The sequence below is a fragment of the Barbus barbus genome (genome assembly GCF_936440315.1).
Source record: "Barbus barbus genome assembly, chromosome: 35".
Lineage (NCBI taxonomy): Eukaryota > Metazoa > Chordata > Actinopteri > Cypriniformes > Cyprinidae > Barbus > Barbus barbus.
In genome coordinates, this window is record NC_136763.1 from 2,356,717 (window position 1) to 2,371,367 (window position 14,651).

General features: G+C 34.3%; 1 protein-coding gene across 3 annotated transcripts in view; it reads left to right on the plus strand.

Moving 5' to 3' along the window:
* LOC306854858 (spectrin beta chain, non-erythrocytic 1-like) overlaps positions 1-14,651 on the plus strand; it is a 103,153-nt gene that overhangs the window by 24,895 nt on the left and 63,607 nt on the right. For 2 of the 3 annotated variants that reach the window (XM_079393117.1, XM_079393115.1), the window contains exon 2: positions 11,017-11,229. In XM_079393117.1, the coding sequence (XP_079249243.1) occupies positions 11,085-11,229 (145 nt within the window). In that variant the 5' untranslated portion in view covers positions 11,017-11,084. The remainder of the gene's footprint in view (positions 1-11,016; positions 11,230-14,651) is intronic. The other variant, XM_079393116.1, reaches the window with a different exon arrangement.

Below are 14,651 nucleotides of genomic sequence, written 5' to 3' on the forward strand. Positions count from 1 at the left end.
ATTTGTGAAGGCCGCAGTGTTGATCCGCATCCCAGCGCTCATTTCCTGCAGATGATAGGGTGGGCGGAAACACTGACGGCTAAATGGAGCAGGAGAGAGCCGTAACTAATGAGTTCACTGCTGATCGTCACAATCGCTCTGATGGCATCCATTTCTGTTTTAACAAGCAATCGATCCGGGATGTGAATCTCAGGGCCGACTTCTTGAAAAGCTTTTAAAGCTTTTCTAAATATGTATACAAAACTCATCCGTTAATAGGCAAGAACAAGGTGTGTGACCTTGAACATGACATGGACCAGAAAAATGTCAAGGATTGATCTGGATCAAATTACACATCTAACAAAATCAATTTAAGCTTTAACCCTTACAACAATTTACTTTTCTAAAAAAAATATATAATAATAATCTATATTATATAGCATTATCTATAATTATTATTTTATAATAAATATTTTATAATTAATTATAATCAAAATAATTGTTGTAATTATAAAAATAATAATTATAGATAAAATAATTTGATCTATTTATTAATCACTAGATGAATGTTATTCTACTGATTATAAATTTTGGTTAGAATTGTTAGTTAGAATTGTATTATTTGAACTTAATATGCATATATATATATATATATATTTTTTTTTTTTTTAAGAAATTGACCTTTTATTCAGCAAGGATGCATTAAATTGATCAAAAAGTGACAGTAAATACAATGTTACAAAATATTTTTGTCAAATAAATAGTTATTTTTGAGCTTTCTATTCATCAAAATAATCCTGAAAACAATAATCATGGTTTCCACAAAAAAATATAAAGCAGCACAACTGTTTTCAACATTGATAATAATCAGAAATGTTTCTTAAGCAGTAAATCAGTATATTATAATGATTTCTGAAGATCATGTGACACTGAAGACTGCAGTAATGATGCTGAAAATACAGATTTGATCACAGAAATAAATTACATTTGAACAATTATTCACATAGAAAACTGTCATTTTGAATTGTAATAATATTTCACAATTGTAACTGTATTTTTGGTCAAATAAATGCAGCCTTGGTGAGCAGAAGAGGCTTTTATCAAAAACATAAAAAATCCAGTCGACTCCAAACTTCTTGAGAATAGGTCATGTGACATTACAACCAATCAGCTTTAGATGGAAGTAAAACAGTTATGCTTTTTAAAACGATTGCATCTGATCTCATTTAGCTCAGCAGATTGTGAAGATTGTTCAGCTGTGTAACATCGAAGCAGTCTGATATAAGATCCTCATGTTGTTTACCAGCTAATTGAATCTGTGGGGAGAAATAGACTGTGATGGTCTTTCAGAGGAAGAGAGGACCGCTGTGAAAACATCAGAAAGATAATGATTATGACTTGATAATGTTCTAAAACCTAGTAAAGCTGCCTTCGAAGGGAACATGTTAACTGAAATGGAGCTAACCTCGTAATAAAGCTGTGGAGATTACAGTGAAATGAATGAAAAGTGTCGATTGTGACATTAGATTTACAGTAGTTTGCGTAACATTTCTTTTCCAGCGGTTTGCAGCGTTGAGCGCTATAACCAATCACACGCGTTTATGTTGAGCTTATGAACACAATGACCAATCAGAGGCGTTCTATTCGTCACCACAGAAAAAAAATTCATTGTGCACACACACTCGCTTTGTTTCCATCCAAAGTTACGAATTAAACTTATGCGCAAAATTAAACTATCGCATAAAACATTTGCAAGTAAAGCACCGTTTCTATCCAGTGGGTTAAAGACAAAATCGCCACTTCCTGATTAACTTGCGCTAAATATCACAATGAATTTGCTGCAGTAGGAAAAGGCACTGTATATAATAATTTTTGTATACAATAAATTACGAGAGCGCTCAGACCAAACGCTGCCATGTTATATTATTTTCGGAGTCTGCTGTTTAGGAACGCAGTTCTGGGAGTTAATTATAATGAAGCACTTTAACGAGATTCGCTCAAGCATTTTAGAATGCTTATACTTTTTTAGAATTCATGCGCATCTTGGTATTTACATCCAGCGTTTTTTTGTTTTGTTTTTTATGCGATATCCCAAAATGTGCATAAAAATAGGTGGATAGAAACATACTGGATTCTGACTGAAACTCGTAAATTCTCTCATCATCATCAACGAAAAATGCAGAAAAGGTGTTAAATTCATTTTATGTAGAACGCTTTAGGGTTTTTTTTAGATCGCTAATAAGTCGCTAATCACATAAGTTTTGTTTTTCATGCTATATGGAAATAGCTAAATTCAAGTCTTGATTTATATCTAAGAAAATGATTCTTAGCTTGTTTTGTCTGAATATGCCATGGGTTTTCCCAACTAAAATTATGAATCAATATTAATAATCATTATTACAATATCAAGAGCTATAATCAACAATAATGATTTTGTCATGATATTGCAGCTTCACCCTTTAATGTGTTCCTGTGTTTTAATTTATAGGCTATTTACATTATGCATTTTTTGTGTAATTACATGTATATGAGCATAATGTGTAAATAACCATAAATGAGATATTAGATGCAGCTTCTGTTGCACTTTTGATGGCTTTTGTTGATGTTGAAAAAAACAAATTGTAACAGTATCTGCTTAAATGTAAGTATTTGACATAAAAACAACACATTTTAATGAGGTAATTATAAAAATGACCCTTAAAAAGTTAAAAATGCCCCGGAAATCAGTTCCAGGGGGCAAAATTGCCCCTTAATTTAAAAGTACATTTCTGACCCTGATTAGCACGTTTATTTTGTATGATCTGAAATGCTACCTGTATGGTTTTGGGCCAGATCTGATCTCTTTCTCTCTCAGTCCATCTCTGCTGTGCTTTAATGCAGTTTGTCCCAGCAGCCTCTGGGTCTGTGCCAGTGCCGCTGCTATAAAAAGCTCTGCAGACAAGACTAGCACGGCTCTGCGTACATGCTAGCGCTAGCTTTGACCTCAGCAGTATGGGTGGAAACAAACACACACGATGCTGACTCTCACATAAACGTGTGTTAGCGTTAGCCCGATCATAAAGCCTGGTCTTAGCTGTCACCTGGATCAGCTTTCAGACAAATATCCTGTTCAGATCCTCAGGATGATTTCAACCTTGAGTCATGTACCTACAAACCTTGACGTGGTACAATGATTTAGAAAGGGTGTCAAATTATATTTTAATAAATGTATTCACATGCTGGATATCATAGGTACTATGGTATTTTCCAAAAAAAGTATTAACATTATTTAAAATGTAAAAATTGCATAAATTTTCAATAAATAAACAAAAAAAGTTTACTAAAAAAGTATTAGATGACTTAAACACATTTTGCCTTGACGAGTTGAACTACTAAAACTGAAACTGAAATAAAAAGTGTTATAGAAATATTTGTTAAAAAAAATGACAAAACAAACTAAAACTACTAAAACAACAACAAACTACAGAAATAAAAAATAAATTAAAGCTAAACTAAAACTGATAATAAAATAAAAATTAATGCTGTACAGAAATTTTTTACAAAGCAAAAACTAAAAAATGACAAAAGCACATATTAAAACTAAAATAGAAATTAATACAAAATTAAAATTAAGCTATGAAGAAATATAAAAATGACAAAAATACATACTAAAACTGAAATAAAAAAATTATAAAAAATTAATTGAAGCTATACAGAAAACTAATAAAACATGCAAAAGCACATAACAAAATGAATAAAACTTAATCTAAAATTTAAAAATATTAAAATAAAAGTTAATACAAAATATTAAACATATAGATAATACTAAAATAACACTGAAAAATAATATAATGTTATTTATTTTAGAGTGGTAATGCCATTTTGTAATATACCATGTCACTGGATGATTAGCATATTTAAATTGTATTTAATTGAAAAACGTGGTATTGCAGCAGCATCATGTCAAGAAAAAAATATATATGCACATGGAAATGGTTTAATAATTATGTTCATATGATATACCATGATATGAAGTACTTTCATGGTGTGTTTTTCAACGCTATATCTTTATGCAAATTCCACCGTTCTTTTTGTAAGATGAACCTTTCATATCAGCGAGAAGTTGCAGAGACAGGTTGCGTGGGTTTTTCTGTTGTGCAAACACGTAGAGTCAGAGAGGACGGTGATGATGGGCCGCTGAGTCGATGCATCAGTGCACTTGGCCGAGGCTTTTACTGCAGAGGAAAGACGCTTGCCTGACTTAGAAAATCAATAAGATGTGTGCGTCTTGTGTTTGAGCCAGACAAAGCCATCCGTCCAGCTGACATATTGACATGAGAACGTCTCCAGTGGCTCCACCTGCCGTCTTTACCGTCTTTACTCCATATTTCTGCATTTACCCAAGTTAGTCACTCCTTACTTAATATAATGTGCATTTAGAAACTGATTGTAGTGTGAAATTTTAATGGTGTTCTTTTTATTTGGTGTAATTTTTATTTATTTATTTTGCAATATTTCTCCAAAAGTCTCACCTTGGCTGCATTTATTTGTTAATACATACAGTAAAAACTAAAATTGTGAAATATTTTTACAATTTAAAGTTATTTTATATTTGAGTATATGTTCGAATGCTATTTACTCCTGTGATGCAAAGCTGAGTTTTCTGTCATTACTCCAGTCTCACGTGATCCTGCAGAAATCCCCCATTATCACTGACTTATGTCTGACCTTTGACAGCACATATTTCCCACCAATATGGGATATTTTGCATGTGATACCATGGTAATATCATATTTCTTTTAAATAAATAACATTGTACCCAATCATTGTAATTCATAAGTACCATAGCATTACCATCTGATACCGTCATTAAACCGCATGAGCTATAGTGGAACGAAATGTCGTGTCTCGCAGGACCACGGTGCTACATACTAGTTAAACATAAGATAAACCTACAACAATGCAAGTATAAGAGAACAACAAAAAAGAGCATCTGACTATACATATACTATAACTACTATACCTAGTTGCCTAGACATACACAAACTGAGACTGTACAAGAACTTGTGCAAAAAGATAGAAATAAAAAGAAAAATTGTATATATATTTCGTACATTAAATTGTTGTGCAGATTAAAGATAGATTTTGTGGGAAGCAGCACATAGTGCAAACAGATTTGTAGTGTGACATATATCAGTGTGACATTGTTTTGAATCCAGATCTCTTTGTCCTTGCTTTCTGTGTCATCTCGGCTGTCGTTCTGCTGGAGTACTCACTCCGAAGCCGAATCTCTGAGCTCTTCAGAAGTTAAAAAGCCCATCCCAGCGGTGCTGTTATATTTAGCAGACCGCCACCAGCAGTTTCTGGGACACGGGTGTTACTCTCACGATGAAAATGCCCTGGAAACTCTGCGTTTGGTTGAGAAGCTCTCGTACCGTGAGGTTTTAGCACCGCGTCGCTCCTGCGCCGCTCAAAGATGGTTATGTGGGAGGTATTTGAAGAAAAACATCTCACAGGAGCACAACCGCACACTTGATTTTCTACAGCCGAAGCCTTATGGTAGCAATTAGAAAGAAAAACACCACCCCTCGTTTTCACACCGGAAGTTTTTTTGTGCATCATAACTTGCTGATCTTTTACATAATATTCATATATCGTTAATATTTAACCCAAAGTACCATGGTATTTTTTCCAAAAAACATGGTATTACCATCTTGAATATCTAATGTATATAATATAATATATAACACATATATATGCATATACATAGGTCTAATATGTATGTATGATATGCATTAAACTTATGCTAATGACAAAAGCACAATAAATTAATATTTTCAAAAAGCAAAAACATGCTTTATTATTTTGTACAACCGAATCCACAATAGATAGAAAGATAAATGTTGCATGCAGGAACGCCGCCCTGCATTTTCACACTGAAAAGCAATTCTTTTTAGTTTTGCATGGGTGTGTTTGCATATTTTGTGTATCATAACCTGCTGATTTTTTAGGACAAATCATGCACATGTGAAAGAAAGTATTGGCTGATGTGATCATGCTGAGATGCACTCATGCATTTGAGAACAGGCTGCTGATTTCAATTAGGAGCGCAGAGCTGAATGCAGTGAAGCGGGCAGGAGAAACTCTTGGCGGGGAAAAGTACGTTTTTGTAGTTCTGGCAGTAGCTTGACTGTCCTGTCACGGATATCAGTTATCTCACGGCTGAGGAACGCCACATGATTGTGCTTGTCTGTGGATCGTAGGACGTTACAGGGGCAGTTCTGGGGTCGTCCAACAGGTGGCAGCAGGTGCTTAAAGCACAAAGATAAAGCAGACTTGAGATTTTTTTCTTGATGGATGGATGGATGGATGGATGAATGAATGTTGAAGCAGCTGTCTTAAGATGGAGAGGGAGGATGGGTTGATGGGAAATAAGTGCTGTCTCTTTGCAAAGGTCAGCAGTGCAGAGCGAACAATTAAAGACTCGTTTAGACACTCTTTCCCAGATCGCCAGTGTGTTACACTGATAATGGGGAGAAAAACATTTATATATTTATTTTTTATTTAATTGTTTTATTATATATTTTTTTATTATATATATTTTTTTTACTTAAGTTCGATATTTATATTTACCTTCATGATACACTTCCCTGGTCTTATTGTGAACTTTATCAGAGCATGTTAATCCAAATTAATAATAAATAAATTAAAGAAACCAAATAAAAAAAAAATTGCAATTAGATAATTGTTGCCCTCTTTTATCTCTTACATATCTAAAGAAATATTATTTAGAAAAATATAGAAATATTACATATATTTATAGCGTATTTTATATATATTATTATAGTATTTGGTATAATTAAAACTTAAAAGGAGGCAATAGTTTCCTTTTTAACTATTATTTTGCTAAAAAAACAACAACATAACAATTTTTATATATAATGTGCTCATTTTTAACCATTTAATTTTGTGCAAAATGTGTTAAAATAATAGTTAAAATTAGCCTCCCTTTAATTTGTAAATATATATATATATATATATATAATTATTATTATTTCTTTATTTCAAGTTCAAGTTTATTTGTATAGCGCTTTTTTCAAAACAAATCGTTGCAAAGCAGCTCTACGGGAAATTAAGTTTCCATAATATATTTATATATTGCAGAACCTTGATATATTTAACTTATGGCAAAATTTGTTAATTCTGTATGTTGTCTGAGCGTTGGCATCCTCTGAGGTCCTCTGAGGGGTTGGCATTATCTTTTCTCAGGTGTTCGGTCATCTCAGATCATTTAAGGGTTGGATCCAGACTGAAGCTTCTGTAATTCCTAGTTACCACGGGATGTTAATCAACAGAGGAACAAATAGAGACATAATTAGCGTAGCTGCTGTTCCATCTAAGCAAAAATTATTTGTTCAACCCAAGCTAAAGAATAATAATAATGTACATTTGATCAGATATAACTGCAGTACAAGATTATAAGATGCATTATGTGAATGCTTGGCTAAAGAGATGTGTCTTCAATCTATATTTAAACAGAGAGAGTGTGTCTGAACCCCGAATGTTATCAGGAAGGCTATTCCAGAGTTTGGGAGCCAAATGTGAAAAAGCTCTACCTCCTTTAGTGGACTTTGCTATCCTAGGAACTACCAAAAGTCCAGAGTTTTGCGACCTTAGGGAGCGGGTTGGATTGTAGCGTGGTAGAAGACGAGTTAGATACGCAGGAGCTAAACCATTTAGGGCCTTATAGGCAAGTAATAATAATTTGTAAATGATACAGAACTTAATAGGTAGCCAGTGCAGAGACTGTAAAATTGGGGTAATTTGATCATATTTTCTTGACCTGGTAAGAACTCTAGCCGCTGCATTTTGGACTATCTGTAGCTTGTTTATTGAAGATGCAGGACAACCAGCTAGCAGTGCATTACAGTAGTCCAGTCTAGAGGTCATGAATGCATGAACTAGCTTTTCTGCATCAGAAACAGGTAGCATGCTTCGAAGCTTGGCAATGTTTCTAAGATGGAAGAATGCTGTTTTTGTAACATGGGAAATATGATTTTCAAAGGACAAGTTGCTGTCTAATATAACACCCAGATTTTTGACTTTAGAGGACGTAACAGTACATCCGTCTAGTTGCAAATTGTAATCCAAGAGATTCTGTGTACTGTTTTTTGGTCCAATAAGTAATATATCTGTCTTATCTGAATTTAATAGGAGGAAATTATTGGTCATCCAATCTTTTACACTTTTTACACAATCTATTAGCTTAGATAGTTGAGAAGTTTCATCTGGTCTTGTTGAGATATATAGCGGAGTATCATCAGCATAACAATGAAAACTAATCCCGTATTTTCTAATAATATTACCAAGAGGTAACATATATATTGAAAATAGCAGAGGACCTAGGACAGATCCTTGTGGTACTCCATACTTTACTGGTGATAATTGAGATGACTCCCCATTTAAATGAACAAAGTGGTAGCGATCGGACAGGTAGGATCTAAACCATCTTAAAGCCTGCCCTTGAATACCAGTATAGTTTTGTAATCGATCTATGAGTATATTATGGTCTATAGTGTCGAACGCAGCACTAAGATCAAGTAATACTAGCAATGAGATGCAGCCTTGATCTGAAGCAAGCAAGTCATTTGTAATTTTAACAAGTGCAGTTTCTGTACTATGGTGAGGCCTGAAACCTGACTGAAATTCTTCATAGAGATAATTTTTTTGCAAGAAGGAGCACAATTGAGCAGACACAAATTTTCTAAAATTTTAGACATAAACGGAAGATTTGAAATGGGTCTGTAATTTGCCAGTTCATTAGAATCTAGTTGTGGTTTCTTAATAAGAGGCTTAATAACCGCCAGCTTGAATGGTTTTGGGACGTGACCTAAAGATAACGATGAGTTAATAATATTGAGAAGCGGTTCTTCTGCTACAGGTAACAACTCTTTCAGTGGTTTAGTGGGCACAGGATCTAATAAACAAGTTGTTGATTTAGATGCTCTGATAAGTTTATTTAGCTCTTCCTGTCCTATAGTTGTAAAGCACTGCAGTTTTTCTTTGGGTGCGATGAATGAAGCTGAAATACTAGACGCAGTAGAATATACATTTGTTATTGTATTTCTGATGTTATCTATTTTATCAGTAAAGAAATTCATAAAGTCATTACTATTAAACTGTGAGGGAATATTTAGATCGGGTGGCGTCTGTTTATTTGTTAGTCTAGCCACTGTGCTAAATAAAAACCTTGGATTGTTTTGGTTATTATCTATGAGTTTGTGGATATGCTCTACCCTGGCAGCTTTTAGAGCCTGTCTATAGCTGGACATACTGTTTTTCCACGCAATTCTAAAAACTTCTAAGTTAGTTTTTCTCCATTTGCGCTCAAGATTGCGAGTTTCTTTCTTGAGAGAATGGGTATAACTGTTGTGCACAGTAGCCAGAGCAAGAGATAGGAGAGATTTATCTAACAGTGTAACATTAAGCAGAAGTAGTTCGAATGCGTTAAACCTCCTGTATCCTGTTTTCTGAGTAACATTGAGAATATCACTATATATTGTTGCAACACCGCCGCCACGACCAGTCTGACGGGGCTCATGTTTATAACAGTAGTTTGGTGTAGTAGACTCATTCAGACCAAAATATTCATTTGGTTTCAGCCAGGTTTCAGTCAGGCAGAGTACATCAAAATTATTATCTGTGATCATTTCATTTACAATAACTGCTTTGGGTGCGAGTGATCTAATGTTTAGGAGCCCAAGCTTTAAAAATAGTTTTTGTTCATTTATTTTGCGTTTTTCTGGTTTAATCACGATCAGATTTTTTCTAGATCCTGCATTAAATTTATATTTTGACCTCGCTATTCGCCTATTAGCCAAAAATAAACATAAATATAAAGTTTAAACTAGGGATGCACGATATTATCAGACTGATATCAGAATCAACCGATAATGACTTTAAATGTAAATATTGGCATCTGCCCGATATGAAAAATTATGCCGATGTGTCTTGCCGATAAGAGGAATAGGTTAATTGATGTGCTCAGGGTGTGCTAGTGATTAGATCACGTCAGCAGTGTGGCTCATTCTTGAAGCAGAATTTTGTCTGAATGATGATTAGATTCACTCTTTTTAGATTCACTCTTATATTTTCTAATCAATTTTAGCTTTGTCAAATTATGCTAACGTTACATAAAACATCGGCACTAGACAGAAACAGCAGACGGGCTGAGTGAGACTCAAGTTCACTCTCTGACAGCAGGTGGCGCTCATGGAACAGTGATACAGCATTTCCTTGGTTACCACTGTAAACACAGCAGCTCAATTTAATATGCATTATACAGAGACAAGATGAAACTGAAAACAGTCAGTTCCCCTCAGAAACACGTTCATATAAAATTCAATATTTGGATTTTTTCCCTATATTTCACGCATGGTGAACAGAGATCTTGTTCTGCCTTCTAGTGCTACAGTATTTTCTCCTTTTTGTGTCTGCATCCATTGTCTTTGGCCTCTGTTGACGGTCGTTTACAGATTAATTATAAAGATAACGTAATATTTCCACACGAATGACATTTGGGAAAATGATTGAAGTGCAGTTTGTGTGCAAGCACAGAACAGAAGATGCTCTAAAATGAAACAAAAAATGTCCGGTTGATCGGTGCATCTGTACTCCAGTGTAAAGTGTTAAAGTTACTTTGCAAGAGGGGTATTTTGACATACTTTTGTATGTATTTGCCCGTTCAGTGCTTTTTAATCGCTTGAATTTTAAATTAACATCGGCCTTTGGGCAGTCCTTATTGTCGAACCCTGATATATATAAATATATATATTCTTGCAATATTTTAACCACAAAAAAGAGGAACACTTGACTTGAGTATTTGGCTAATTTAGTCTAATTCCACGTTCAATTTAATCCCATTTCCTGCAGATTATCTTCCAATTTCAGTGCAGAAAATATGGTCTAAAAATAATTAAAGATTCATTGTAGGTTTAAGTAGTCGTCTCTGTAATGCTTCCTATCCATAATGACCTTTGTTCCCTCCGTCTCTTCCAGCAGGGCTTCAGAGGAAGCCGCCCATGAGGAAGTGTGTACGGTGAAAAGGCGAAAGGTCAGAGGTCAGGATGACGACAGTAGCCGCAGAATTCGACCACATGGACATCCAGCAGCAATACCCGGACAGTGTCAACAACCGCTGGGAGGATGAATGGGACAATGAGAACAGCTCGGCCCGATTATTCGAGCGCTCGCGCATCAAGGCTCTGGCAGGTGAGTAGACATCACAAAGTCCATCTCTGATGACGCTAGTTGATAAATCAGGTTTTAATGGATGCACATGACCTTCTTTTGGAGCTCGAAAGCTGTAGTTAAAAACAAAAAGAGGTAATTATTATCAGCAGAAGTGTATTGTTACTAGCTGTGTTTTTGGCTTTGAATAGCTGTAACTAGTGCTTGATAATATGACGCCCACTCGCACATGACATGCGGTGATTTGCTGTGTGGGAGAGCAGAAAGAACGTGGGCGTAAGTTCACACTTTCTCTGCTCCTTCTGAAGCTCCCACACCATTTCTGATTGACAGCGAACCCACAGACCAACTCAGGAGGCATACAGGAACTGAACACGTTATATGAAATCAATATGGAAATGGACGATGAGTGGAATTTTTAATGCAGTTCCTATAGATGCTGATGTAGGAAGAGTTTCTTAAATGAACAACATACCTGTGATGAAATAAATGCACCTTTTGTAGGGTGTTTGCACACTAGAGAAACGTGTTACGGAGAACTTGATGAATAGTAATGTATACGATCCATTTTGTGGGTGTTTTTGAGGCATTTCAACTTTTATTTTATATTTATTTAAAAAAAGTTTTTTTTTTTTTTTTTTACTTTTTTATATATATTTTTTTATTTTATTTCCCTGGTTTTATTGTGAATTTTTTATCAGAGGATCCAATTCCAGAATAAAATAATAAAAATAAATAAATGAATAAATATAAAAACATTAAATATATAATAATAATCTTTGTCATTTTAAAATGTGATAATTGTTTTCTCTGTATATATATATATATTTATTTATTTTTTACACATAATATATATGCACTGCCATTCAAAAAATTGTGGTTGGACTTTCTGAAAAGCCTCTTCTACTCACCAAGGCTGTATTTATTTGATCAAAAATATTGTAAAAATACTGTACAATTAGTAATATTGTGAAATAATATTACAGTTTAAAATAACTGTTTTCTATATGAATAAATTGTAAAGTGTAATTTATTTCTGTGATCAAAGCTGAATTTTCAGCATCATTACTGTAATCTTCAGTCACATGATCCTTCAGAATTCATTTTAATATGCTGATTGCTGCTCAAGAATAATTTCTGATTATTATCAGTGTTGGTTTTTTTTTGAGGAAACCATGCTAAATGTTATTTTTCATGATTCCTTGATTAGAATGTTGAAAAGAACATCATTTATTTGAAATAGAAATCCTTTGCAACATTCTAAATGTCTTTACTGACACTTTTGATCAATTTAATGCGTCCTTGCTGAATAAAAGTATTAATTTCTTTCATTTTGCCTTCCTCGGGAGGGGTTCGGGCTTTAATTAGGACATTTAGACCACAACCACCTCTCCATAATTCTCACCGTGGGGTTTCGCTGTATTTCTTTCTTCACATGATTTATTCCCTTAATATCTTGGATGACAGTAGCATATTTCCCTCTTCTGTTTTCCATCATGTTCTCCAAGCGTCATGCGTTTGAGTTGCTGTGTTTACAGAGATGTGATGTTGTTTATGAGCGCTTGCCGCTGCCGAGAAGAGCCGAGCATTAACGTGTGGCTGTTATTCTCTCATTTTAAACAGACCGACTTTAATGAACGAGCAGGCCTGTCCGCTCTCTGTGAGACTCACCCCGATACTTCAGGACTGAGGAAGATGGAACATAAAACAGAAATATAAAATCTCTTCCTTTCTCTCTTGTTGCCAAAAACCACAAACCGTTTCTGGAGTTGTAAAAAGCCCCCAGCATTCCAGTAAGCATCCTACGTTTCACGTGATTGTGTTTTCCTGCATTCCTGGGCAGCAGAGCATAAGCTGCCCTCGCTCTCCCTCTCATTCTGTATCATGGAAGCAGGATAACGCTCAAGAAAGAGATCCAAAACAAGTGTAAGGTGAAGAGAGTGATTATTAAATAAAATTATCTTCCTGTGTAGTATGCTAAAGTCACTAAATGTAACTAAAATAGGTTGATTTCCTCAATGTTTTGAAATGCTGTGACTCCTTCTCAATGCTATGACTCTGTCCATATCAAAGCATTGATCTAATCGTATGAACAAGTCTGATGCAGGCAACATTAGGTCAACCAATGATGTGATCTGTGGGCGGGGCTATCTGCCCATTCAACCAATGGCAGTGCATTCTGTTTATTGCTTTTAGTGTTGCATCAGTGCATTTTAGTATTATTTATATACTATTGTAGATTTTATTAATATTTTGAATTAGCTTTTTATTTTTATATTTTCAGCTTTCATATTAATTCTAGTTTTTTGCATTTTTAGTGGTTCTTTTATTAAAACATTAATGTTTAGGTTTCATTTATTTCATTTTTATATTTAGTTATAGTTATAGTTGAGCTAGTTTTTATTTATTTCCATTTAGTAATTTTATTGTTTCAACTTAAATTTATTACTTAAATTATTTATATTTTTATAAATATAAAAAATATATTTATAATTTATAAGAAAATTCTATAATTATTATTTATAATATTTATTATTTATACGTTTTTTTACCTAATATTTATGTTTTATTTTATTTCAGCTTTTTTTTTTTTTTAGGTTTAGTTAACATTAATTTTGCTCTGAAAACAATTTTTTTTGTTACCAAAACTACACTGAAAATAAAGTTTCGGTAATAAAATGAGTGTAATTGGGTAGTTTAACCTTGTTGTAGTTTATGTATCTAAATAGACATTGACACAATCAAAATGTTATCGAAGAAGTGTTAATTAAATGTCAATGTTTTCGGCCATCCAAAACTATGCAGCCGAAACTGAAAATGTTTATATTTTAGAGTTTCAATCAAACATTTTCTGTTGCTGAAATGTCAGTGCATTTCTTATTGCCACTAGAGATAGAAATTACACACTACACCGTTAAACTAGTCACATCTGTGCCATTTAATTTGAGATCAAGACTTTCAGGAGGAATTATTTAGATGGGGTTTGTTTAATAAAATAGTTTGGCAAGCATTATTTTGCACAATTTTTATTCTCATGTTTGCTTTGCTTCTGACTCGGCCAGTACCTACTGCAGCATTATTTTTCATTAGTAAGCAAAACTCATATTTTCCTCAGACGGTGTAGTTTACATTTACATTTAATTATTTAGCAGCAGAAAATCTCTTTGAATAGAATAAGAGTTGTGTTTGCTCTCGCGCTGCTCTTTGCTGTCTCATCAGACTGTCATTGGCTCAGATGGGAAGTCAGATATCACACCGGCACGATTCACTCCCAGAGGTCTGATAAGTCAGGAATCCCCCCGGCAGCAGTCGGCATACCACACTAATGTGGACCATGTGCTGGAGCATGAGAGGGGCCCGCGCTCCAACATACGGCCCTTCCCGACAGCCCACGGCCCCCGGGGCGCCAGATTGAGGCAAAACCACCCGTTTAATTGTGTTAG